This window comes from Neolamprologus brichardi, chromosome 4, assembly GCF_056152115.1.
Source record: "Neolamprologus brichardi isolate AB-2024 chromosome 4, ASM5615211v1, whole genome shotgun sequence".
NCBI classification, from domain to species: domain Eukaryota; kingdom Metazoa; phylum Chordata; class Actinopteri; order Cichliformes; family Cichlidae; genus Neolamprologus; species Neolamprologus brichardi.
Genome location: NC_142107.1, coordinates 13834519 through 13860333, shown reverse-complemented (window position 1 = coordinate 13860333; position 25815 = coordinate 13834519). Strand labels below are relative to the sequence as shown.

General features: G+C 41.8%; 2 protein-coding genes across 2 annotated transcripts; one reads left to right on the top strand and one right to left on the bottom strand.

Annotated features, from left to right (window-relative positions):
• Positions 1-1132: 1132 nt before the first annotated feature.
• Positions 1133-13590, top strand: LOC102782135 (medium-chain acyl-CoA ligase ACSF2, mitochondrial-like). Its single transcript, XM_087840335.1, has 16 exons — positions 1133-1254; positions 9506-9701; positions 10192-10320; positions 10896-10949; positions 11112-11230; positions 11383-11545; positions 11661-11756; positions 11837-11988; positions 12084-12172; positions 12259-12335; positions 12428-12535; positions 12621-12772; positions 12857-12998; positions 13173-13283; positions 13371-13439; positions 13540-13590. Exons 1-16 carry the CDS (start codon positions 1133-1135, stop codon positions 13588-13590), a joined length of 1830 nt encoding a protein of 609 aa, XP_087696461.1.
• A 732-nt stretch (positions 13591-14322) lies between these two features.
• On the bottom strand, positions 14323-22179 carry ndel1b (nudE neurodevelopment protein 1-like 1b). Its single transcript, XM_087839851.1, has 9 exons — positions 22023-22179; positions 19736-19832; positions 17982-18135; positions 17297-17445; positions 17065-17201; positions 16788-16955; positions 16614-16705; positions 16325-16470; positions 14323-16197 (listed from the first exon to the last, which is right to left on the bottom strand). The coding sequence occupies exons 2-9, from the start codon at positions 19819-19821 to the stop codon at positions 16107-16109; spliced, it is 1023 nt and encodes a 340-aa protein (XP_087695977.1). The 5' UTR covers positions 19822-19832; positions 22023-22179; the 3' UTR covers positions 14323-16106.
• Positions 22180-25815: the final 3636 nt, after the last annotated feature.

Genomic DNA, 25815 nt, shown 5'->3' with positions numbered 1-25815 from the left:
GTGTGTCACCGAGTGGGGAAAAACGGTTAGACACATGAACGGGTTAGTGGTGTACCTGGGGCTTCTGTTTAGGACTACGCTTCCTCCTCACCGTTACCCAGCCGTCTTTCCCCAGCTGCTTGGGATCTGCCGGGGAACAGCTAGCGGGGCCTACGCTATCTTCGGCTGCACCAGCTACAGGGGCCTGGCTAGCTAAGGGTGAGAGCAGGGTGCAAAGCCGAGTCTCCAGTTCAGTAATCCTGGCCTCCAGAGCTGCAAATATGCTACATTTGTTACAGATATCATTACTGCTAAAGGAGGCCGAGGAATAACTAAACATCTGACACAATGAGCAAGAAAGTGCAGAAGGGACAGGTGAAGTAGCCATGGTGCTAACGGGTCGGCTACGAGCTAAGCTAGCGAAACAGTACAGAGACAGTGAGTGAATACTTTGGCTATAAATTAGGTAGTGAGTACACAGAAAGTGTGCTTCGGATGAAGCACGTGAAGATTATACTGTGAAAAAAGAATGTATTTAAAAGTTGTTAATTAAACTGCTAAGCAAATAAGCTACTCAGAAACACCACTGTGTTTGAGCAGGAACAGGAAGCGATACTATACCACAGAGCGAGCGAACACCAAGTGACCTTATAGAGGTGCTCATGCTGGTTATTAAAAAAACAAAACAATCTTAGTAGCATTTCACATAAGCAGAAATCTGATGCTGTCTGGTGTCCATCTCCCACACGTGTGTTCATTAAATCATCGTTTGACTTAACCCGGCCGGACCAGTGTGGTTATTTTTGGTTTTCCTCTTGTATCCATCCCCAATATTTGAATCCGTAACATATGCCAAAGTGCTTCACAGAATGAGTTAAGAGCAATAATAAATACAAATATAAAGAACAAAATACAAATAAAATATACTAACAGGCGGGTGACATAACTAGCCAATAATGCACTAGTGAAGTCCACACACACAATGCTGAAGGTTTAAACATTAGTAATAAAGATAACAAAGATTACACATGAAGTAATCGAACCAGAGCAAACCAGCAGTCAGCAATATTTTTTTTTACAAGACCCAGCATTTTGCAACCCAGATGTAGTTTCACTCTACTTAGATCCAGCTGTCAGTCAGCAGCTTAGTCCAATGCCGACACCGATTTCATCCTTGCTGCTCGGATCCTGTGTCCACAGTCTCAGATGTGTGAATGGACTCAAACACAGCCACACGTGGAAATCATGCTCCGCAGCTTTACTGCAGTGGTGCCGGTAAGTTTGTGACTAATTTTTAGCACATGTGCAATACTGAGCAGCATAAAGATTCATTATTTTTTAGGTTTTGCATTGGCTCTTCAAAACGATCATTTTACTTGCACTAGTCATTTTATGCCCTGATTGATCTTAGCCTTTAACAGTGAGACTGAGCTTGATTACTGTGCACTGGTGCATGTTTGAATCATTTTTTATTTATTTATTTGACTTAAAGGTAAATATTTAAACAATCTGTTTTGGAGGAAGGAAGGTTCAGGGTTTAAGTAGTCATCATCATGGGCTCATCCGATTAGAATGAGAATAAGCAGTCAATTTACAGGTTTTATCATTTTATTGAATAATGGGTAAAGGCAGGAAAGACACATGGACTGCTATCTCTAAAAAGGACAAAGTATGATTTAAGTAACTCAAAATGATACATGAACTCAGGAGACTCAGAGAAACTCACCTCAGCTGCTGCCCCATGTGGGAGTGAAGAAAGAGTGAGGGGTAGGTGAGCGCAGTCCTTATATAACGAGTGACAGGTAAGTGCAATTAAGACCAAGCACCAGGGGCGATTCTAGGATCAGAGCTTTGGGGGTGCTGAGCACCCAGAGAGCTGCCCATCCAGGCAAGGTAAACTTTACTCATCACAATAAGACTTCTTCCCCGTCTCTGTCAGTCCCTGCATCCATAAATGCCTCCAGTTGTCCCGAGTTCTGTCTGACTGCCTCCTTGGTGCATTTAAACCCCTGTTCCTCCCTGTCCTCATCGTCTGTAGTCTTCATCTCCATTATCAGTCATCATAATTTTACCCTCTCTGTGCAAGTCTGCAAATTTCTTTATTAAATCATAATTTTTCCTAAATTCATCAAGTCTCTCTGTGCCTGGGTCCTCGTCACAAAACATGACATCACTGTTTTGTACATTTTAACACAATTTAATCCCCACATTTTTGAAAGAATAGCAAAACACTTTTTTGAAAAGTCTGTAACAAAACCATCAAATCTGATCAAGGTTATTAAAATGCTGCCAAAGAAGAATGGATTGGAATTTAAAAAAAATACATATCCTAACCTTAATTACTGGGGAAAAATGATAAATGATGCTCATAGTGAGTAAAAAGTAAACTGTGTGCATTTTTTGGACAGAGATTCACTTCTAAAGTGTATGTATAATACAATACAGATACATAAAAAATACACTCCAAAAATAGAAGAGTCCTTGAAATATACAAAATATTATTAGAAAATGGAGACACTTGGCCTTTGGTACAATGTATACAATGTATGAAAAGATCTTTACTGCAGATACTACTATGGCTCTGCAGATTTTTTCTTTTCTTTTAACCTATGTCGCCTCACCTTGAGGTTGGCAAATCTGTCTATCACATTTTGGTGGTCAAGTCTCTCACGCATCTCTTTCTCAACTGACATCACAGCCAGGTGCTGGAGTCTGCTTTGACCCATGGTCCTTCTCAGCCAGGTATGGAGCTGACTCAAGACACTAAAAGACCTTTCACAGCTACAGCTGCTACCTGGGTTTGTTAGGGCAACCTGAATAACAGTTTTCAGTTTGGGGACGATCTGATTATCCAGAAGATTGTACAATGTTAACATATCTGGAATGGCACCAGCCTCACTCTTGAGCTTTATAAAGTCTTTGGCAACCGTGACTTCCTCTGCTGAAGCTCAATATGGTAATGCAGTGCCAGGGCTGACAACCCAGTTTGTTTTGCAGATTCTGTATAGCAGCTTTAATATAGGGAGAACACAACTTCCAAATTGTATTAGTTGTTTGTCTTTCTTTTTCTTTGCCAGTTAAACAGTTACTGTTTTGCCTGTTAGTACTCCCTGTCTGTTTTCTTACCTGGTACTTCCTGATCTTTTACTTTGTCCTCATGTTCCCCTCTTTGGACTGACAATCTGTACACACACACACACACACACACACACACACACACACACACACACGGAGTTATAAGGTTAATGGGCATCCAGTCAGTTAGCTAGTTAGTACCTTGGGTTCAATATTGGCACATGCGGCAAAATAACCAGTTTCTCTCATTACATTTCAAACAGGACAGTGGTAACAACAGCAGGCTACGGACAATGTTAAGTTTTAGATTTTAAATAGGCTGTATACATTTCAATGAGATCAACAGGGCAGTCAAATATCGCTAATTTTACTACAGAGCAAACATCATCGGAAAACACATTTTCAACTAGGGCTGCCACAAACGATTATTTTGATAGTCTACTAGTCACCGATTATTTTTGCAATTAGTCGACTAATCAGATCATGCATCCATTGGATGTACAGCGTACAGCTTATTGCACCAGCATGCAACTGCTCTCATATAACTATCATTAGCTTACAGCTCTAAGTGTTTAAGGTATGTGCTAACTAAAAATAAAGACAAGATGATAGTTTATTAAATTTGAATGAAATTTGCAGATTGTTTCGGTGAAGTTTAATAAACTTATTGTTATCTAAAATATAACGGGACACCGGAGTATATTCTCGAGCATCTCACACTTCTGATAATCAGTTGTCTGCTTGACGTTTATTCAGCTGTGTAAAAACTATAACTTTAATCTCAGCCTAACCGATTTACTCAGGAACAAATAAAATACTAAAAAAAGCCAAACAATAACATTTTTAAGTTATCCAAGTGACTTATATATTTTTAACCTGAGTAGCGAAAGACCGCAGTGGGTTTGAAAGCGATTTGCCGGAGTCCGGTGTTCTCACGAGCCTTGCCCTCGGCTAGCTATCAAGCTAGTGGGTAACAGACGTCTCCGAAAATGTCGGAGCGCTTTTGAAAATATGTGGTGTCTTGATAAACTGAGCAGATATTTACACAGTTTACACAGCTACATTCTCGCCTGAAAATATGCTAAACGTTTATTTTGTGACCCAGAAAGAATAATAAGAGTAATATTAAAACTAACTAGCTGCCGCCATTGTTGGAAACTGAGCTGGGCTGCGCTATGAATTCTGGGACACAGCTCTGTGGTGTAATCTATATTGATGTACATCATGCGCCACTAGGCGGCAGTACTTACCATCTAGTCAGGAAATGGTGGTATGTGATTAGCACGAGAGTAAGCTAAAATAAAGATGGTTGTTGCTCCACGTTATCGCTTGAGCGGGTAGTTTTATTCAAGAGCCCAACACAACATGGTGTCAGAAGTGCACTCGCTCTAAGCGGTGAACTGAGAAAATTGAAAAGAAAGTCAGCTTGGCGATCGGCTAGCGACAAACATGACGGAGCAAGCAGCAGCTCTACCGGCGGCAACTGGCCCGGTTATGGCAGCTCCACCAGCGGCTACTTTCACCATCAAGCCACCGGAACCGTTCGACTTCGCAAAGCCCCAGGAATGGGAGAAGTGGATCAGACGTTTCGAGCGTTTTAGAATGGCAAGTAATCTGAACAGTTCAACGGATGCTAACCAAGTGAACACATTAGTTTACTGCATGGGAGATGAGGCTGACGACGTGCTAAGGGGACTTGACCTAACAGACGGGCAGCGTCAGCAGTACGATGCGGTCAGAAACGCATTTGATAGACATTTTGTCCCCAGAAAGAATGTGATTTATGAAAGAGCAAAGTTTAATAAGAGAGTACAACAGCCATCAGAAACAGTTGACTCCTTCATAACAGCTCTATATGCTCTCGCTGAAAACTGTGAATATGGTGAACTTCACGATGAACTTTTGAGGGATAGGCTCGTTGTGGGTCTTAAAGATTTATCACTGTCAGAGAGAATGCAGCTCAACAAAGATTTGACCCTAACCAAAGCTATCACAATGGCGAGACAATCTGAGGAAATAAAAAGACAGCAAACTGACCTAAGAGGTGAAAGCAGCACTGGCAAAACAGCCGTGGATGCCGTGCATGTCAGAAAATCACAGCCAAATAAATTCAGAAGCAGAGAGCAAAAGCAGTTCAAGCCACAAAAACCACATACGACAAAACAAGAGAAAAAAAACATGTTCTAAATGTGGAAAAGCACCGATGCACCCAGCAGCACAGTGCCCAGCTAAAAATGCAGAATGCCACAACTGTGGGAAACGTGGACACTACGGGAGAGTTTGTAGGTCTACAACTGTGCATGAGGTGGCGGACAGTGCAGATGGACTTTTCCTAGGTGAACTGGATTCAGGAGAAGACCCGTGGCTTGCTAACATCTGCGTGAGAGGCAAAAGCATGACATTTAAATTAGACTCGGGGGCAGATGTCACAGCTATCTCAGAGGAGACATTCAAAGACATTAAGCAGCCAAATGAACATTTGCAAAAAGCTGAAAAGCCACTGTATGGACCAGGAGGTGCAGCACTGACCGTGCTTGGGTCCACAAAGGAAGACATTTCCTACAGTGACAGGAGCACTACAGAGACAATCTATGTAGTCAGAAATCTGCGCGTAGCTCTCTTAAGCAGGACAGCTTCTGTGAGACTGAAACTAATTGCCCGAATGGACAATGTTGACCTTGAGACAGTGAAGAAAGCGTACCCGAAACTATGTGATGGGCTTGGGCTTGTTCAAAAACCATACACGATTAAGCGCAAGCCTGACGCTAAACCTTATTCACTGAAAGTGCCAAGGCGTGTTCCACTGCCACTACTGGGCAAAGTCAAAACAGAGCTGGAGAGGATGGAACAGTTGGGAGTAATCAGTCGTGTGGAAGAGCCCACAGACTGGTGTTGCGGCATGGTCGTAGCCCCCAAAAAGGACAAAGAGAAAGTCCGTATCTGTGTGGACATGACACCATTAAATGAGTCAGTGTGTCGTGAAAGATATATCCTTCCCTCTGTAGACCAAACACTAGGCATGCTCACAGGTGCGCAGTATTTCTCCAAGCTCGATGCTAACATGGGCTTTTGGCAAATACCGCTGTCCAAAGAATCTGCTCTCCTCACCACATTTATTACGCCATTTGGTAGGTACCATTTCAATTGTTTGCCATTTGGTATTTCCAGTGCACCAGAGCATTTCCAAAACATGATGGTGACGGAAGTAACAGCTGGCCTCGCGGGAGTCGTGTGCCACATGGACGACATCCTGGTCTGGGGATCCACGAGAGAGGAGCACGACATGAGACTCCATGCTGTCCTCGACCGTGCAGAGAAGGCGGGCGTCACCCTGAACATGTCAAAATGTGAGTTTGGCAAAAGAGCAGTGAAATTCTTAGGATTCATTGTGTCATCTGAAGGCATGAGTCCTGACCCTGACAAAACTAGTGCGGTGCAGAATATGAAAGAGCCAAGCACCGTGAGTGAGCTTAGGAGCTTCTTAGGAATGGTGAATCAGCTGGGAAAATTCATCCCAAACCTCTCCGAAAAAGACAAACCACTGAGAGACTTGCTTTCAACTAAAAACATGTGGTACTGGGGGCATGAGCAACAAAACGCGTTTAGCAGTTTAAAAGAAGAACTGTCATCCGCTCCAGTACTGCAGCTTTACGACCCAAACAAACCACAAAAGATCTCAGCTGATGCCTCTTCATACGGGTTGGGGGCAGTTTTACTACAGAAAGACAATGACGTGTGGTCACCAGTCGCGTATGCCTCACGATCATTGACAGCCACAGAGCAGCGCTATGCTCAGCTGGAAAAAGAAGCACTGGCGCTCACCTGGGCCTGTGAAAGATTCAGTGACTTTATTCTAGGGCTGCACTTTGAGCTTGAGACTGACCATAAGCCACTTGTGAGCCTACTTGGAGGACAAGCCTTGGATTTGCTTCCACCACGGATACAGAGATTCCGCATGCGCCTAATGAGGTATTCTTACACTATAAGGCACATTCCAGGCAAAAGCCTCACCACAGCCGACACGCTGTCACGGTCACCGCTGGCAGGCAGCGTGATGCCCAGAGACAATGATCTTATGGAGGACACCGATATTTACGTTGACGCGGTGCTGGAGGGCCTTCCTACTAGCAGCAAATACCTTACAGATCTCCGTGAGCAGCTACAGTCTGACAGCGTCTGTTCCCAAGTCATGAAGTTCTGTGCAGAGGGCTGGCCGGACAGGAACCAGCTGCAGGGAGTGGTAAAACACTACTGGTCCGAAAGAGCAGTTCTGAGTGTACACAATGGACTACTGCTGCGAGGCGTGAGGTTGGTCATACCTGCAAACATGCGAAATGCAGTTTTGGACAAAATACACGAGGGACACCAAGGGGTAGTTAAGTGTAGAGAACGTGCCCGACAAGCAGTGTGGTGGCCAGGCTTAAGTAATCAGATCAGTGAACTTGTCCTTAAGTGCAGGTTGTGCATACAGGAGAGAGTTAACGCGAGGGAACCTCTTATGCCCACACATTTACCTGAGAGGCCATGGCAGAATTTAGGAGCTGATTTGTTCACACTAAAAGACAAAAACTATCTGTTGGTAGTAGATTATTTCTCGAGATATGTAGAGATTGCTCAACTCAGCCCAACTCGTTCAGCCAATGTGATTGTGCATTTAAAGTCAATGTTTGCACGCCATGGCATACCTGAAGCATTGATTACCGATAATGGCCCACAATTTGCATGTCAAGAAATGAGAGACTTTGCAAAGGACTACTGTTTTGAGCATGTCACCAGTAGTCCCAGGTACCCACAGAGCAACGGCGAGGCGGAGAGGGGCGTCCAGACCATCAAGAATCTCCTCAAAAAAGCTAGCGATCCATACAAGGCATTGCTGGCATACAGAACAACAGCACTGGCGAATGGCTACAGCCCGGCTCAACTTCTCATGGGGCGCAGGCTTCGTACTACCTTGCCAATGCTTCCTGAAACCTTACAGCCCTGTCTGCCTGATTTTCAGCAGATTTGTCGTGCAGAGAGAGAGAAAAGGCTGAGACAAACCGAATGTTTTAACAAAAGACATAGAACAAGAGAACTGGATAAATTGTTGCCAGGGCAACCAGTCTGGATCACGGATGCAAAAGCACAGGGCACAGTGACATCAGTCCACCCAACTCCGCGATCATACATCATCAGTGGACCCCAAGGGACAATCAGAAGGAACCGCAGTCATCTTGTGCCGATCCTGCAAACAGAGACTCAAACCGAAGCAAAACAGATCCAGTCCACTCCTACAGAGACTGTTTCTGAGCCAAGCGCACCACATACACCAGGTGTGGTTAGAACCCGGTCTGGTAGGGAAGTGATTAAACCGAAAAGACTTGATCTGTGAAGCTAATTGTTTGGAAAGGGGAAAGTTGTATTTCAAATGCTAAGTTGTGGTTTTGAGAATAGCATGTTTAAAAGGTAAAATGGTTGGACATATGTTACAAGAGAAAAGAAAGTGTTTATGAAAATACCAAGTTTATGTTTCCTGAAATGCGGGGGTATGTCTGTATTGAAAAAAAAATATTATGCAGTTATGTTTTGTTTGAAGAGCAAAAGAATGTACCAGCCTAACTTCAGTAAGGGGGATGTGGTGTAATCTATATTGATGTACATCATGCGCCACTAGGCGGCAGTACTTACCATCTAGTCAGGAAATGGTGGTATGTGATTAGCACGAGAGTAAGCTAAAATAAAGATGGTTGTTGCTCCACGTTATCGCTTGAGCGGGTAGTTTTATTCAAGAGCCCAACACAACAAGCTCCTTCTTCTTCTTCGGGGTTTAACGGCAGCTGGCATCCTTGTACATGCAGTGCTGCCATCTTCTGTTTCAGTCCGTTATTACACTCTTAAATTCTACTACTTGTTCCTGCGTCTTTTGTGATCTTACAAAGCTTCAAACGACGCGTCGACTATTAAATCAGTCGTTGATGATTTTGATAGTCGACGTAATCGTGACTAGTCGACTAATCGTGGCAGCCCTATTTTCAACACAGCAGGTTACCTGGTGTAATGGGTAAAGGAAGGAAAGACACATGGACTGCGATCTCTAAAAAGGACAAAGTATATTTTAGTAACTCAAAATGATACATGAACTCAGGGGACTCAAAGAGAAACTCACCTCAGCTGCCGCCCCATGTGGGAGTGAAGAAAGAGTGAGGGGTAGGTGAGTGCAGTCCTTATATAACGAGTGACAGGTGAGCGCAATTAAGGCCAAGCACCACCCCCAATGAAAGGTGAGGAAAAGAAACAAGGTGCATCTGGTGAAGTGAATGTGCTAAAAGGTGAGCCTTTACAACAATCTCCTCATTAATGACAATTACGACCTGTGGATTCCAGCTGGGTATTATCGGCAATAATATTACTAAAAATGCACTAAACTCACAGGTCGTACCATTTGATCTCCGAACCCTGTGTTCTATATCAGGGCTCTTCACGTGGACAATCCTCCTCAAAACCCATCACTGACCACCAGCTATGTCCACGGCACCTCCTCTTTCTCACTACTACCCCTGACTGTGAGCCAGAGTCTGGATGCAACTGCCCAACGCTGGCCTGAACGGGAAGCTGTTATCTTTGTGCAGGATGGCATCCGAAAAACGTTTGCACAGTTTCAACAAGACGTACGTGATTTCATCCATTTAGCTTTTGCTTTTTCATGCATTTGACCCTTACACGTTATTTATATGTATTTAGTTATTGTTTTAGTGGTTGAATCTGACGTTTTAATCATATTAATATGGGCTTTTCCCATTAAGATCCAAGATGTAGGACCTTTACTCTCAGTGGTCACTTTGCATAAGAATCTGGTTGATTGTTAAACCCGATTACATCATTTTAAGAAAAACATGGACATAAAATGTGGTTCCTGGAAAGTTTGATAGTGACTCTCTGTGCACCATCTGTAGTTGGTCTTTTGAAGACATTAAAAAAAATAGCTGTGTTAAAAAGCCCATCTTACTGACATCAGAAAGAGACTTAAAAACAAAAAGAAAAGACAGAAAAAGCTTATTTAAGTTTGCTGCTTTTTACCACAGAACCCTGTTAATAATTTTTAACTTTTGAAAGTGTTGTGTGTATTTTTTTTTTTTTTGTCATTTTCTTTTTGTGCAGGTTGACAAGGCTGCTGCAGGCCTCCTTGCTCTGGGGCTGAAGCGAGGCGATCGACTGGGAGTCTGGGGGCCAAACACATATCAGTGGATCCTTTTCCAGTTTGCTTCAGCCAAGGCTGGAATTATACTGGTTAGTACAGGAGCTGTATACATGCCCTTGAAACAGCTTTTACAGCACCGTAGCTTGTGTTATCAAACACAGTCAAATGTAAGTGACAAGGACATTGAACCTGGCAGATGCATAGAGGAGCTGTTATGTAATCTCACAATTTTATGCTCACCAGCTCAAAAATAATCTGTCATCATCACCTATAATATAATGTGCATGATCAGACACCTTTCTCACTCACTATGTGTTAACAGACCTCTCTGCATTAAATCATACTTGTTATTAATCTCTGGCTCTCTTCCACAGCATGTCTTCTATCCTGTCTTCCTTCTCTCATGTGAGGGAGTTTTTCCTTCCTACTGTCGCCAACCTGCTCGTTCATAGGGGGTCATATGATTGTTGGGTTTTTCTCTGTATGTATTATTGTAGGGTCTACCTTACAATATAAAGCATCTTGAGCCAACTGTTATTGTGATTTGGTGCTCGTTAAATAAAATTGAATTGAATGATATGGTATGATTTCTGTAGTCTTTTGAAAAAAGACAGTGAAGCTTTGCATGGATCGAACTTTTGTCTTTGAACTGTTATCTTTGCAGGTGCCCTTGAACCCATCCTATCAGGTAAAGGAAGTGGAGTTCACTATACTAAAGGTACAGTCAGTTGGCCCTATTGGGACAATAGCCTGAAATTGAATAGAAATGTTTAGCCTGCTTACAATTTCTATGCTGCACTTCCATTGGTTACTGATAATTTACTGGATTATTCAAGCGTAAAGGAATTTGAATGTATTTAAACAGATTTGTTGCATCTAGGTCCAGTGTAAGGCAGTGGTATGTCCAACCAGCTTTAAAACCCAGAGATTTTGTGAGATGCTGAGGGAGATTTGCCCAGAGATTGGCACAACACCGGGAGGCAAATTTAAAAGCTCCAGGTTAGTCAGATTCAAATATCCCTCCTCTGCTGATATTAAGGGACTATGAAATCTTTTTATAACTTATCACTCTAAAAAAAAAAAAAGAGCGTTGAAGTTGAAGCTGTTTAGGATTTGAGACAAAGATATGGTCATGTTTTTTTTTTTTTTAGGTTGCCATACTTGGAAATGGTGATTGTGACCGACAGCAGACAGCCAGGGATGCTCCACGTAGATGATGTGATGCAAGCAGGGGAGAGTCGGCACCACAAAGAGCTGATGGATCTGCAGAGCAAGCTTTCCTTTGATGACCCCATCAACATTCAGTTTACATCAGTAACATTCAGTGTTTCAACTTTTTCCAGGGCACACATGTATCATATTGACCTGTAACAACAATTAGAGCATTGAAAATGATCTAATAATCATTCTGGTCATTGATTTGTATAAGGGTACGACTGGGAACCCAAAAGGAGCTGTGCTTTCCCACCACAACATTGTAAATAATGCCTACTTCCTGGGCCTCCGCGTCGGTTACGGATGGAGAGTAAGTTCATGTACGTGTTACTAACAAGAAGAAAGCACAAATAATAGTGAATTACTTCCTTTATCTCTATTCACCATCAGCCTCGGGTGCGAGTGTGTGTGCCTGTTCCATTCTACCACTGCTTCGGCTCCGTGCTTGGAGGAATGAGCATGGCAGTTCACGGCATCACGCTAGTTTTTCCTTCCACAGCCTACAACAGCTGTGCCAATTTAGAGGCCATTCAAAGTGAAAAGTACAGCACCACTCATCTTCACTATCATAAGTGTCCAGCTGTACAAGAATAAGCACTTTCACAGATTACCATCCATGTTTTTTCTTTTACTCCAGGTGCAATTTTGTGTACGGTACCCCCACCATGTTCACTGATCTGCTAAGCCAAGATTTACAAAAATATGATTTGTCTTCAGTTGAAGCTGGTGAGAGACCAAAAGACACGACGCCAAATTTAATGGGTTAAATTTGGTGTTATGTCTACCCTTCATATTTGCTACTGCATTTTTAGGGGTCATGGGAGGTTCTCCGTGCCCTCAAGAGATTGTGAGAAGACTGACAACAGACATGAATATGAAGGAGATAACAGTGAGATGATACCTCTTCAGATAACACTAAAACTTACAGGAAAAGCACGTACCAGCACATAGCAACATATGCAAATCATTTTTTCCCCCCAGTTAGGCTATGGAACAACTGAAAATAGTCCTGTTACATTTCTTGGGTTTCCAGAGGACAACGATGAGCTGAAGATGAACACCGTAGGATGCATCCTGGGTCACACTGAGGTATAATTTCTTTCCCACACAAACCTTCATCTACACATCCCTCTAACACAGTGACACGTGGTATTTTTGCATGCCTTAACCTTAGGCTAAAGTGGTGGAGCCCACTACTGGGGAGATTGTCCCTCTTGGGGCCTCAGGTGAGCTGCTGATCAGAGGCAGCTGTGTGATGCATGGGTACTGGGATGAGCCAGAGAAAACCAGAGAGGTGATCTCCCAAGACCGCTGGTACAGGACTGGGTAAGGTGGAGTTTCACATATGTCCCTAGATACAGAACTGTTGAGTAGAGGGCAGTGTGGGAAGTGTAGTTGTTGTCTGTACAGTGACACAGCCAGTCTGAACAGTCTGGGATACTGCTCCATTGAAGGACGCATAAAGGATATGATCATTCGAGGAGGAGAGAACATCTATCCAGCTGAGATAGAGCAATTTCTCTACAAGCATCCCAAAGTAAAGGAAGTGCAGGTAAGATTAAACCACTCGGGGGCAGCATATCAGTACTAAGTAGTGTCTCTGTGTGGGTATAGAGCTTAAATATACTATTTTGGTTGTTGTAAGCAATAAGCAGCCTCTGAGAATACACATTAATCAGCTGTAGTGTTCGGTATAAACTGCAACTCTTCCTTCCCGTGCTTTCAGGTGGTTGGAGTGAAAGATTGGCGGCTGGGCGAGCAAGTTTGTGCTTGCATCAAGCTGAAGGAGGGTCAGAGTTCCAGTGCAGAAGAGATAAGAGCTTTCTGCAAAGGCCAGGTAGGAAGAGATAAAACATAAGACTGCTAGCACCTGTAACCACTTTAAATTGAAGCATGACTGTAGCTTGCCCCCTCTTGCCTTTAGATTTCTCACTTCAAGATCCCACACTATGTGTTATTTGTGGACAGCTACCCTCTCACGGTCTCTGGAAAGGTAGGAAACGTTCACACCAACATGCCATCTGTTTCCAGCATGCATGTATTTATATACTTATATAATGCATAATTAATATGAAATTAAATGTTTTTTCTAGATCAAGAAGAACATATTAAAGGAAACAATGGAGAAGAAGTTGGGCCTTTAATTTTGTGTCCACGGTTGGAGAGCACCTGAAATGCAGAACAGTGGAAATTGGAACATTTCCATGTTCTTTTTAAATTGTAGTTGTGGGGTGCTATATAAATAAAAAATTATTACATTGTTGTTGTTGTTTTTTTTTAACCAACCATAAAACTTTCTTAACCAAACTATGAAACTTAAGTTGCTGAACTCTTCTGTTTTTTTTTTTTTTTTAAAGATCTATGACAACACCAATATTTCACTGAATTAAAAGAAAAATTGTACCATTGTGCAGTGTGACAAAAAGAACAAAACAAAACAAAACACCTTTGGGAAAACGATGCTTTGGAAAAGTAAAAGTAAGCACTCTTTGTGCTGTGTAATCATGAAGCTCCTTCTTTAAACCTACCACCCTTCTAACCTGGGACACTGTTGAATGGATGGTAGTAATGGTGCTTTTCTATTCAGTTTGTGCACTCAACGTTTTTTCTTATTACTAGTCTCATTTACACAGATGTTCAAATTATTGCTCATTTTCTATGTCGAACAATTTGTAACCTTGTAACATTCTCACTCCTGATGGATGCGCTGGGTTCAATATCTTGCTTAAGGATACTTCAACACAAAAGCTGAAAGAGCCAGAGATCAAACCATCAACCTTCTGATTAGTAAACGAAACCTCTCTATATCTTGATTCACTACTACTGTGTACATTTCAAAAAAAACAAAAACAAAAAAAAACAGAAAACATAACACATCCATCATATCAATCTTTATTTAAACAATTTGATATTATAATACAATGGGCTTAACCACTGTACAATAGTAAAACCCATTATCTGAACACATGCCATACAGAATCTGAAATAAATAGGACCTTATTGCCAAATGTCAATATCCACAAAGTGGTAGGCAAAATTGTCATCTATACAAGCTATACACCAACTGTAGAACCAATTTAAGTAACAGGCTCCTATTGTGCCCCAAGTGGCATCAAATGATCAACTAACAATGAATACAAGTCTTTGTGTGAGCCTTTAGGGTGCAAAATGGTGACGCTGAGGAATTAAAGATATGTAAGTGAGGGGATGCAGAGCCAAATATGTAAAAATGTAAGTATTGTCAAAATAACATTATAGTTGTTGTTATTAATGCACCATAACTCCAGATAAAACTGAGGGAAAAAAATAAATAAATTTAAAAAAATCCTTGAGTCAGTTTTAAGCAGTTTGATTTGTATGAGCCAAAAATGACACCCATCAATAATTAATAGCTGCTAACTCCTAACATGTCACAATGAGGTAATAAGCCTGGAACGACACAAAAAAAAAAAATCAATACATTAAATATTATAAAAAGGCAATACTGTTCTCTTGAAAAAACGTCAGTGGACGTCCGCAGAGGAATACACTCGACAGCAGCAGAAACCTGTAAATTCAGGTTTAACCCAGAGGGGAGAACAAGCTGATATTTCCACAAGCACTCCAGACATCAGCCAGTAACAAGAGGAACAACTGCAGCACGGCTACATGGCTTTAAACAGTCAACATTCATTTCGGTCATTCTTCAATTTAAACACATGCAAGAAAAAAATAAAATAAAATAAAATCACATAGGAAAATTTCACTTTAAAGTATACTGTGAGATAAATTAGTTAATGTGAACATATCCCTTTTCTAAATATAGAACAATCTAAACAGAAATTAGTTTAACTGTGCAATGCAATGAAACAGAAAAGGAAGGAAAGTTCAAAGGAAGCTGTGGTCTCTCATAGACCAGTTGTCAAGGATGAGTCTTCATACGAACTGTGGAATCACCTAGGTAACCGTGCCAGTTCAAAGTTGACATCTTAAGGTCAAAACATTGCAGTGACATTCATTCAAGCACAGTGCAGTACAGCTTTAGGCACAAGCAAGAAGAGAATGTAGTAGGAACACACACCAGTCAGCCACAACATTAAAACCACTAAAAGCTGATGTGAAAAATGATGATCACCTGGTTACGAAGCACTGTTCTGCTGCAAAGCCCCAGGTACTAAGCTTAACCCCATGGCATATCACTCCCTGATGGTAGTGCCCTTCCTGCTGGAGGAGAACACACCCAGCCACACTCCAAAACAGCTCCTAAACTGCCTGAGAAAGAGTATAAGGCATTGATCTCCAGAGTCCCCAGCTCCCAAACTTACTGAACATCTGTGTGGGAGGCACCAGAAGCATCTGCTTCCTGTGCTCCCCAGACACCACAGCCCCTCTAGAAGCCCACCGGGTCCATGCCCCGATGGGTATATACACAATATACGAAAGTGCTTTCAATGCTTTTTTGGCTGACTGGTGCAAATGACTGCACCTACTCACAGATGCACTTAGAGCTGCAAAACAGACACAAGCCTCTCTTGCACACACCGAGCTAAAAAATTCACATCACTCCAGCTCTGTTTTCATTCATACACACACACACACACACACACCCTCTGTGTTCCCAGACTGTGTTGAGGAGATAAGAGTTTCTTTAGAGCTTTCTGTGGCTTGAGGAGCCCCTCAATCACACACTCAAAGGCAGCATGCCCGGTGGAGACAGGGCTCTGGATGGTGTCATGGAAGTCAAGGTGCTGGGGTCCAATCCATTAACAGTGCTGCAGATGTCAAAAGACATACTCAACATCAGCAAAGATATACACACAGTCCGATTTTAACATCAAACTAAATAACAGAAGGACAAACAGACAGGGAAAGGAGAAAAGCACATGCTAAAAGACTTACGTTTTGTCGAAGTAGGTAGTATGTAGTGAGTGAGAGAAATTGGTGGCATTGCTGTTGAGAAGCATGCTTTTGTCTGTGGAGTAGTTTTTTCTTGCTGCCTGGTCTTTGGCAAAGTTCCTACAGGCAGCAAGTTTCGACTCCAAAGCCTAATGACAAAACAGGAAATCTCAAATTAGCATCATCATAATTATCTTTCCTTTTAGCGTCGCTGAAAAGACTTGCTCCTCAGTGCAACATGTGCAGAGCTGTTAAAATGTAAAGCCAAAACAGAAAAGTGAGTAACACCTACCCCGACTTTTCTCAGAAGGTCGCCAACAATGTTAAGAGCTGAGATTCTTGCAGAGGGAGTCAGAGATGAGTTACCGCAGCCGTTGGTCAGTGCTAAAACATATAAGCCAGAGTTAACACTCATATTACAACTTTTACTCAAACAAGAGGAAAATGGAGTAGGAATAATTCTAACCTTTGGGGCTGATAAAAGAGTGCTCTATATTCTTTCCTACAGGTGTTGCTGGGAGGGATAAAGAGGCTTGTACAGCTGAATCAATCTTGTCTATGTCTAAAGTGGGTGAGCTGGGTGCTGACATCCTGTCTGTGGTCCTTTCGCGCACTGCCAGCTCCTGCCTCAGGTCTAAAGAAGGAAAACAAAAAAGAGAGAAAGTTAAGAAAAACAGATTCTTGCACAAATGATGCACGGCCCAGAAAGGGGAAGAATGCATTTATGTGGGCTTTATCTTCACCTCGTGCTTCATCTTTCAACCGCTGCACAGATACAAGGAGAGACTCTTTCTCATCCAGCTCACTCTCCAGAAAGGCATTCCTTTCAATTGCCTGGTTCAAACGGGTCTCAAAGTCTTCAAGAGACACTATTGTAGCCCTACACAAACAGTGACAAGTATTTTATGAGTGCTGACATGTTTGAGGTAAATGCTAGAATACAAACAGAATTTGCACATTGCACGTCATTCTCACCTTTTTGCTCTCTCGAGGTCATCGTTGGCCTGTTCAAGCTCTCTGACATATTTATGGAGTTGATCCTTGATGCTGCGAGTCTGTCCCAGGTCGTCCTCTAGCAAAGAGATCTGTTTATAACTCTGGGCATATTGCTGCTCCAGCTTTTCCTGGAAGACATGGAAAATGTGCAGATAAGAGAATAGTGAGTCTATAAAGAGAAACAAGGACAACAAAGACGCTACTTGATGAGGAATCTAGTTTAAAAATAACATTTTATCCACTACAAAGATCAGCATCAGTCAGAACAAATCTCAGGACGGTCACAAGGTTTCAAAGAACATCGTTGTCCGACAGTTGTTAAAGGAAGGCATAATTTATGAGCTCTCTGGTGCAGTTGTACAGTACAGTCACCAATGTGCATAACCAAACAAGCACACTGAAAACCGTGTTCATGTCTACTGTGATAAGAACTAGGCTTGCCTTGCAGTTTTCTATTTTCTTCTTCTTTATCCTGACATCCTATTAAGGAGTGCTGGAGGATTACCTAAGAAAACCCAGATTAACACCTACCATACAAATGAGGCATTGGACCTTGTGTGCAGGATCCAACAAAGATCAGATAACCTCTTAGGTAATCACAAATGACTTTATTAGTGTCCTAGCCAAAAGTGAACGCTTAATGATGATCAAAAAGGCCCGTTACCTTGAGGTTGGAAACCTCATTCTTTAGCCTCTCGTTTTCACTCTGTAGGTCTCGAAGACGTTGTTCAGCTTGACCAAGTTGTGCCTCCAACTCAGCTTCCAGTTCTCTGCTTCCCTCCTGGAACTCCTGCAACTCCTCTTGGGCTTCATGGCAACTAAATGGCAAAAATACAGAGAGAGTGGGTAAAACCATAAACGGTCATTGTGATAAAAGTTTTCCTGTTCGTCGTCCCCCATTCAGTTCTGCACAGCTAACCGGCTGAATGACCGTGCCTATGAGCTCTAGAAAACTGACAGACCTTTGTCCTGCAAGCTGAGCCAAGCCAAGCATATTCTAGCAGCTTTCTACCCCACTAATGGCCAGAAATAAACCTGTATGAAAGCCAGTTACAGGTTCGTATTTGTAGTCTGGCCTCTGTCAAAGAGGAAATAAGGGTTCAGCTCAGCATTGTCGAGTTAAGCATTCTAAATATACAGCTCTGAAGAGACAGCTGAACTGTGACAGTAGCTGGTTCAAAAATAGGTGAGAAGAACGGGCATGCTGCCATGCATCTTCAGAGTGGAACAGGTTAAAGGTCAAAAGCAGGAAAAAAAACAGAGGAGGATAAAAGTTATGAAACAGGATGTTTTTACACACTAAATATTGCATAAAATAGTAATTATTTGTAAATGCATTTATGTAAAGGTAGAAAAGAGAGGAAAAGGCTTCTTAATATAATTTATTTTTTCTCCTGCTGAGCTGACACTTGGTAACACTGGTCAGCTGACTCTGTGCTGGGATAATACCCTCACAGTGGCTCCACAGAGCACTGAAATGCATGAATCAGTTGTTGTGTGTTCCACACATACCAGCATCACACATGGTGCTTGATCAGCACACACAGGGCCCTGTAACATAACTATGTAACCCTAATAGATTAAATTGGCCAATAGTATTCCATACATCAGAATGAAAAAAGTTATATTAATGATAATGACAAACAATGTCGCGGTTGCCTTGTAAATAAACTCAAAATAAAAAGTTTAAAAATATCACTTCAGTGGAAGGATATTCTGAGAAAATGCATGCCCTAAAAACTGCAACACACTATGGCAAATCTACTTGAAGCCACTTTTCTTTCCATGCACTGATGTTTTTTTCCACCATGTGCCCACAGGAATGTCTCAAAGTAAGCAGGACTTTAACCCCTGCTGTGCACTTTTACACTTCTTCTCATAGACTGTACGTCCACAAATAGGAAAGGAAGACTAAACAAATGTCAAATGACACTCTTAAGGGACACTAATGCCTATCCTGTGGCCTGTGTCATTTCCTATTGAGTAAACCATGAAGTGTGTCAGTGCTGATTTCATTACTCTTTTCTGGCCATTTTCCTTATACGGCTAAACACAGCCTGTGTGGAAACTTTTGGCACAAAGTTATTATGTAATCACATCTTTCAAAACTACTGCGCAAACCACATACTCAGCAAAACAAAGCAGCTGCTTATTATGCAAGGATGAGCATCTACTGTCCCCAAAAGCTGTTTTTCATCTTATGCTATATTTGAAGAATCGCTGTCATTCGATTTTCAACTCCGCTTTCTTTCTTTTTACATGTTATGTAACCTAATTTTGGCTTAATATCAAACTGAAATGAAAAACTCAGAGCACAACAGGCCTGTTCTTTGAAGAAATTAAGCCATACACACCAACTCATACCATAAATAAATTCAGCCATGCATTGCTGTCAGATGAGACACAAATGCCACCTACCTTTTCTTATATTTGAGGGCTTGGGACTTCCAGTAATCAACCTCCTCATCCTTTGACGAAAATTTGGGAATCATCTCTGTGTCCATGTCAGGGCAACCTGAGGATTGAAGGCACATTTGTATTACATTTACAGATTTTTTTCAGTTAGATTAGAATTTGTAACGAAAAGCTAAACTAGTAAATGGACAGCACAGCAGTTTTGCCATTTGCATCCTCTGACATGTTAAATCAAGCGGAGCACATTCCGTTCTTATCTCAGAGCAGAGCCACCATCAAACATTCTCCTCATTCATCACTGGAGAAGAAAGGCCCTATCTCAGCCACAGATCATCCTGACCGTGTAACCCTGTAGGATGAGGTCGTCTATCCTCAGTTACTCATAAATCAACAATGCTAAGAAAAAAAAAAGCCAACTTAAATACAGTTCTTAAGCAATTACTTCCAAATACCAGAAATAATTTATAATAATTTGTGTTCAGTGTGCCAATGCCTTTATATACCTGGGAAAGCTTCAGTGTTATGTGCATTAAATTATTACGTTTTAACCTCTTAGCTCGCTCAACTCATGCAACCTCAACATGACGAGTTCATTTGCTAAAAAGATCAACGTGTGAGTCCAGTTCTTACATTTTTCGCAAGTGGGTACGTTTTTCATCTTCCTTCCTGTTTGCAGAATTAGCACTTTAACAGACAGTCATTCCTCTTTTCTGGTGAGCAATTCAACTCTGTGATGTATATGGACCTACGCAGCTGTTGTCAGGGAATCATTAAACACATCTGGAAAGAGCTGCTGTTAGCGTCATGTGTGGGTCTGGTGAAACAGCTGCCAAAACCAGCACTAGCACTGCTGTAGCCCCGGGAATATTTATAATCTGGTCCTGGCTTCTAAGGATTTCCTGCAGATAGGACCAGCAGCAAGTGGACATGACACAGGAAAACCCTGAGCTGAAATCAAATGTGCTCTGATTTTAAATAAATAAAGAGAATCTAGGGGCTTGCTTGGCTTGGGCCTGGGTGTTACTTCTAAGTCTAGACTCAGAGAGATGATGACTTTGACTGCAGTTTCCTTTACAGCATTCCTCAGAGATGCCGTCATGAACAGCTTCCCGTCTTTAAGACCCTCACGTGTCAGCGCGCTGCAGACCATAATAACGAGGGGGTAACAGAAAGTAAGGGAGATTTTTCAAAGCTTCCTCTGACAAAACATGCTGGATGTCAGGAGACCAGACACAACACTCTAGGGAAGTACCTAAAAAGTTTCTTTTGATTTACTAGACAAAGATCAAACACTACTCATCTCTGTCAATGATAGGATACAGAGGCTTGAAAGGGATCTGGTGCTTTCTGCTAAATCTTGTAGCCCATCAAAGCCCTACACAGGACAATAACCCTAAGTCATATCCTGTACCAGGTAAAAGCAGAGACAGTCAGAACAGGATAGCTCCTGTTATTTTTCATTTCCTTTGGATAGCGCTCTGGTTCATCCCTGGATCTGTTTGTCTACTGCAACAACACCGCTACAGACATGGCCCGAATCCAGCAAAGATCTGGAAATTACAGACAAGGGAAGGCAAGTAAAGAGAGTGCTTCCTTTTCCACATTCTTGTCTCTGTGTCCTGTGTTGATGCTGACAAAGTCACTTTTCCCCCTCCTGTACAGAAAAATCCTACATTTGTCTTCAGATTCCTTCTTGGAGATTTGCTGGTTTGTATAGCTTTATAGGGTGTGGTGGCACAACCCCTGACCTGGGTCCATATTTTGGTCTTCATGTTATGGATTAGCCCACCATACAGACAAACATGCTTAATGAGACAAAAAAAAAAAGCTTAAAATTCAATAAAAAGCATGAGACCAAGAACCTCTTATTGATTATGTGACGGCTGGTATTGATCTCAAATGTATCAAAAGGTCTAATTCAGCCCAGCAGCTACAGGCTGTGATTTAACGACGCTGATGATTTTTACACGTTTGAACGTGTCGGTATCTGATAGTGGGAGGTATGACCGCACAGAGGCTCGGGCTCACGCCAAAAGCTGTCGGCTCGCTCTCGCGTTACAAGTAAAAATGCAGCACACAGAACGAGCGGGATTTAAAGGCGTATGAAGCAAACATTTAAGGTGACACGTCTCGATATGTATCCCGAAATAACCATATAATCTTCGTAACGTTTAGGAGAGTAAAGTCTAAAAAAAACACACACACACAAATACCTCGACAGCTGGTTACACGGACAGGTCAAACACTAAAAACGCGTTAGAGGTCAAATTTAAGAGATTTAAACGGCTACCTGCTCATGTCAAGTCGGTCTACTGTTGTCTTCCGTAGCAGCGAGTCACCTTCCAGCCGGTAAAACACCCAACAATAAGCAGAGCTCCTCTTTGCCGGGCCTCGGGTGATACTGACGTTTCCCAATGAGGTAACTGAGCTCTGTTTAGGAAATTGCCAACGCGTCTCCCGGAACCAACGTAAATCCTGACAGGGGCGTACGTGATGACGTGATTTCACGTTACATCACACGCAGGGCTGCTCTTGAAATAGATCTTCGCGATTTAACCACACCACACCCTTTTTTCGGACTACGCTCGAGTTTCACAGTGACCTGAAGGGACTGAACCTCCACCAAACAATAACTTTTTTTTCTATTCCTTGAAATGTCGTCAAATAAATAGGCATGATTATCAAACCCATGCCTATCAAATAATTCAAGCAGAAAAACAACAACAAAAAGGGCAAATATCAAACATAAAAATAAATAAATTAAAAAACTTAAGTAAATAGCATGTAAAGAAAAAAATGTTATTTTTCACACAAACTACATAAATTACTGTTAAGCTTAAAGCAATCTCAAACTTACAGTACATGGACAAATATCATTGATTATCTTGACACAAACTAACAAATATATAAGATAACAAATATATGTGATAAAGATATCTTTGATGCTTCATCAGCTTTAGTTGTAAAACTGCTTAGTACTGTGATACCTTAGATTGGCCACTTGTACACCAAGTGATGTGGCCTTTTTTTAAATCTCAAATTATTATTATTTATAATATTTATGTGAACTGTGGTGATACAAGAGAACAGAATACCAAATTGGGACAAGACAGTTCAAGGAACCTTTTTAATTTGAAATCATATATCTATGTCCGTCTTGATAGGATGTACCTTTGAAATAGGTCTAGTTGACAGGCCTAGGTGGTGTGACCCACTACAGTGGTCCTGATTTCTCAAGTGGCCCCTTGGGAAAATGAATTGTGCTCCTGGTGGACAAATATTGAAAATCTTTGAAGAATACTCATAAAAAGCCCCATATGAAAACTGGAACTGGAACAAAACAAACAAACACGCAAACCAAAACTTCACAACCAGGGGAACCAGTCAGTTACGTCACTGTTCCCACTGGCAACAGGACCTGTTTTACATAGCAGCTCGTCTCTCCACCTCAGGGAGGATTCTGATTTGCCTCCACTCCAGGTGTAGGTGAGGGAGAGTCAGGGAACAGGAATTGGAAATGACTATGCAAAACAAAAGCAACCTTGAAAATTGTCTTAAAAAGCACTGTACGTGATTTTAAGGGTTCTTGTACTGTTCCCTGTCATAACACATGTGGTCTTACGTAATATGCTGTAAACAGATGTTACATATATACAAAGGAATTTTTAACTAACACTGGTAAATGAAGTTAATTGAGGGTTTAAATGTTTTACATACAGTGGGGCAAAAAAGTATTTAGTCAGCCACCGATTGTGCAAGTTCCCCCACTTAAAATGATGACAGAGGTCAGTAATTTGCACCAGAGGTACACTTCAACTGTGAGAGACAGAATGTGAAAAAAAAATCCATGAATTCACATGGTAGGATTTGTAAAGAATTTATTCGTAAATCAGGGTGGAAAATAAGTATTTGGTCAATAACAAAAATACAACTCAATACTTTGTAACATAACCTTTGTTGGCAATAACAGAGGTCAAACGTTTACTATAGGTCTTTACCAGGTTTGCACACACAGTAGCTGGTATTTTGGCCCATTCCTCCATGCAGATCTTCTCAAGAGCAGTGATGTTTTGGGGCTGTCGCCGAGCAACATGGACTTTCAACTCCCGCCACAGATTTTCTATGGGGTTGAGGTCTGGAGACTGGCTAGGCCACTCCAGGACTTTCAAATGCTTCTTACGGAGCCACTCCTTTGTTGCCCGGGCGGTGTGTTTTGGATCATTGTCATGTTGGAAGACCCAGCCTCGTTTCATCTTCAAAGTTCTCACTGATGGAAGGAGGTTTTGGCTCAAAATCTCACGATACTTGGCCCCATTCATTCTGTCCTTAACACAGATCAGTCGTCCTGTCCCCTTGGGAGAAAAACAGCCCCATAGCATGATGTTTCCACCCCCATGCTTCACAGTAGGTATGGTGTTCTTGGGATGCAACTCAGTATTCTTCTTCCTCCAAACACGACGAGTTGAGTTTATACCAAAAAGTTCTACTTTGGTTTCATCTGACCACATGACATTCTCCCAATCCTCTGCTGTATCATCCATGTGCTCTCTGGCAAACTTCAGACGGGCCTGGACATGCACTGGCTTCAGCAGCGGAACACGTCTGGCACTGCGGGATTTGATTCCCTGCCGTTGTAGTGTGTTACTGATGGTGACCTTTGTTACTTTGGTCCCAGCTCTCTGCAGGTCATTCACCAGGTCCCCCCTTGTGGTTCTGGGATCTTTGCTCACCGTTCTCATGATCATTTTGACCCCACGGGATGAGATCTTGCGTGGAGCCCCAGATCGAGGGAGATTATCAGTGGTCTTGTATGTCTTCCATTTTCTGATGATTGCTCCCACAGTTGATTTTTTCACACCAAGCTGCTTGCCTATTGTAGATTCACTCTTCCCAGTCTGGTGCAGGTCTACAATTCTTTTCCTGGTGTCCTTCGAAAGCTCTTTGGTCTTGGCCATGGCGGAGTTTGGAGTCTGACTGGTTGAGGCTGTGGACAGGTGTCTTTTATACAGATGATGAGGTCAAACAGGTGCCATTCATACAGGTAACGAGTGGGGGACAGAAAAGCTTCTTACAGAAGACGTTACAGGTCTGTGAGAGCCAGGGATTTTCCTTGTTTGAGGTGACCAAATACTTATTTTCCACCCTGATTTACGAATAAATTCTTTACAAATCCTACCATGTGAATTCATGGATTTTTTTTTCACATTCTGTCTCTCACAGTTGAAGTGTACCTCTGGTGCAAATTACTGACCTCTGTCATCATTTTAAGTGGGGGAACTTGCACAATCGGTGGCTGACTAAATACTTTTTTGCCCCACTGTAATCTTATAGTCCGAGTTGCCTTTGAAACATTTCCATTAGTATTTCATTCTTTGCTTGTTAAACACAGAATACTAACAGGACTTGTTAAGGGCTCCTGGTGATTTCTTACTTGTCTCTATGTTGTGACCTACCTACCTGCCTTACTCATCTCGATCATGGAGGTGGCACATTTGTGCCAAAGGAATGGAAAAGTTCCAGCAGGGATAAATGCAGTTCTGGAAATTGTCTTAGAATAGACTATGCCTGATTTTCAGACTCTATAGATGTGCCTATAATTTTTATAGTATGTAATTTATTTAATATTTATGTACTAGTGTGTCCAATCGTTAAAGATTGACACACTAAGTAGTCCCTGCTGCTACAAATTCCTGTCCTCTTTTACCATGCAGCTTTCCCCTCTACCCCAGTGGGGAATTCCCTCATGACAAGTTACCCAATCCCAATGACAACATAAATAATTTATTCCTACACTCAAATACAGCACATATGAACACTTTAAAAAATAGTGCCCAAAATGTAAGACTGTAAGAAAACAATGTGTAAAACTGTTCTTTAAAACATAACATATTTGTTCATTCACAGATTTTGTTTTAAATTGTAGAACACTTGTTAAAAACATAGATAAAAAACAAGAGCTTTTCTGCCATTGTCATCTATTACTTAATTGCTTTAATATGGTATGAATAATCAATCAGTAGGAAAAGGTGCAAAACCTATGAAAGCACAACTGAAAGTCCAAAAGTTTATGCCACTTATCTGTG

Excerpts from the sequence above, each read along its gene's own strand:
- LOC102782135 (XM_087840335.1), top strand. The coding sequence starts at position 1,133 with ATGCCGACACCGATTTCATCCTTGCTGCTCGGATCCTGTGTCCACAGT. Across the intron at positions 10,950-11,111 it reads TGGAGTTCACTATACTAAAG|GTCCAGTGTAAGGCAGTGGT; the intron begins GTACAGTCAGTT and ends TGTTGCATCTAG. Across the intron at positions 12,773-12,856 it reads GACCGCTGGTACAGGACTGG|TGACACAGCCAGTCTGAACA; the intron begins GTAAGGTGGAGT and ends TTGTCTGTACAG.
- ndel1b (XM_087839851.1), bottom strand. The coding sequence starts at position 19,821 with ATGGACACAGAGATGATTCCCAAATTTTCGTCAAAGGATGAGGAGGTT. Across the intron at positions 16,706-16,787 it reads CTCTTTTATCAGCCCCAAAG|CACTGACCAACGGCTGCGGT; the intron begins GTTAGAATTATT and ends TATATGTTTTAG. Across the intron at positions 16,471-16,613 it reads ACCTTCTGAGAAAAGTCGGG|GCTTTGGAGTCGAAACTTGC; the intron begins GTAGGTGTTACT and ends TTTTGTCATTAG.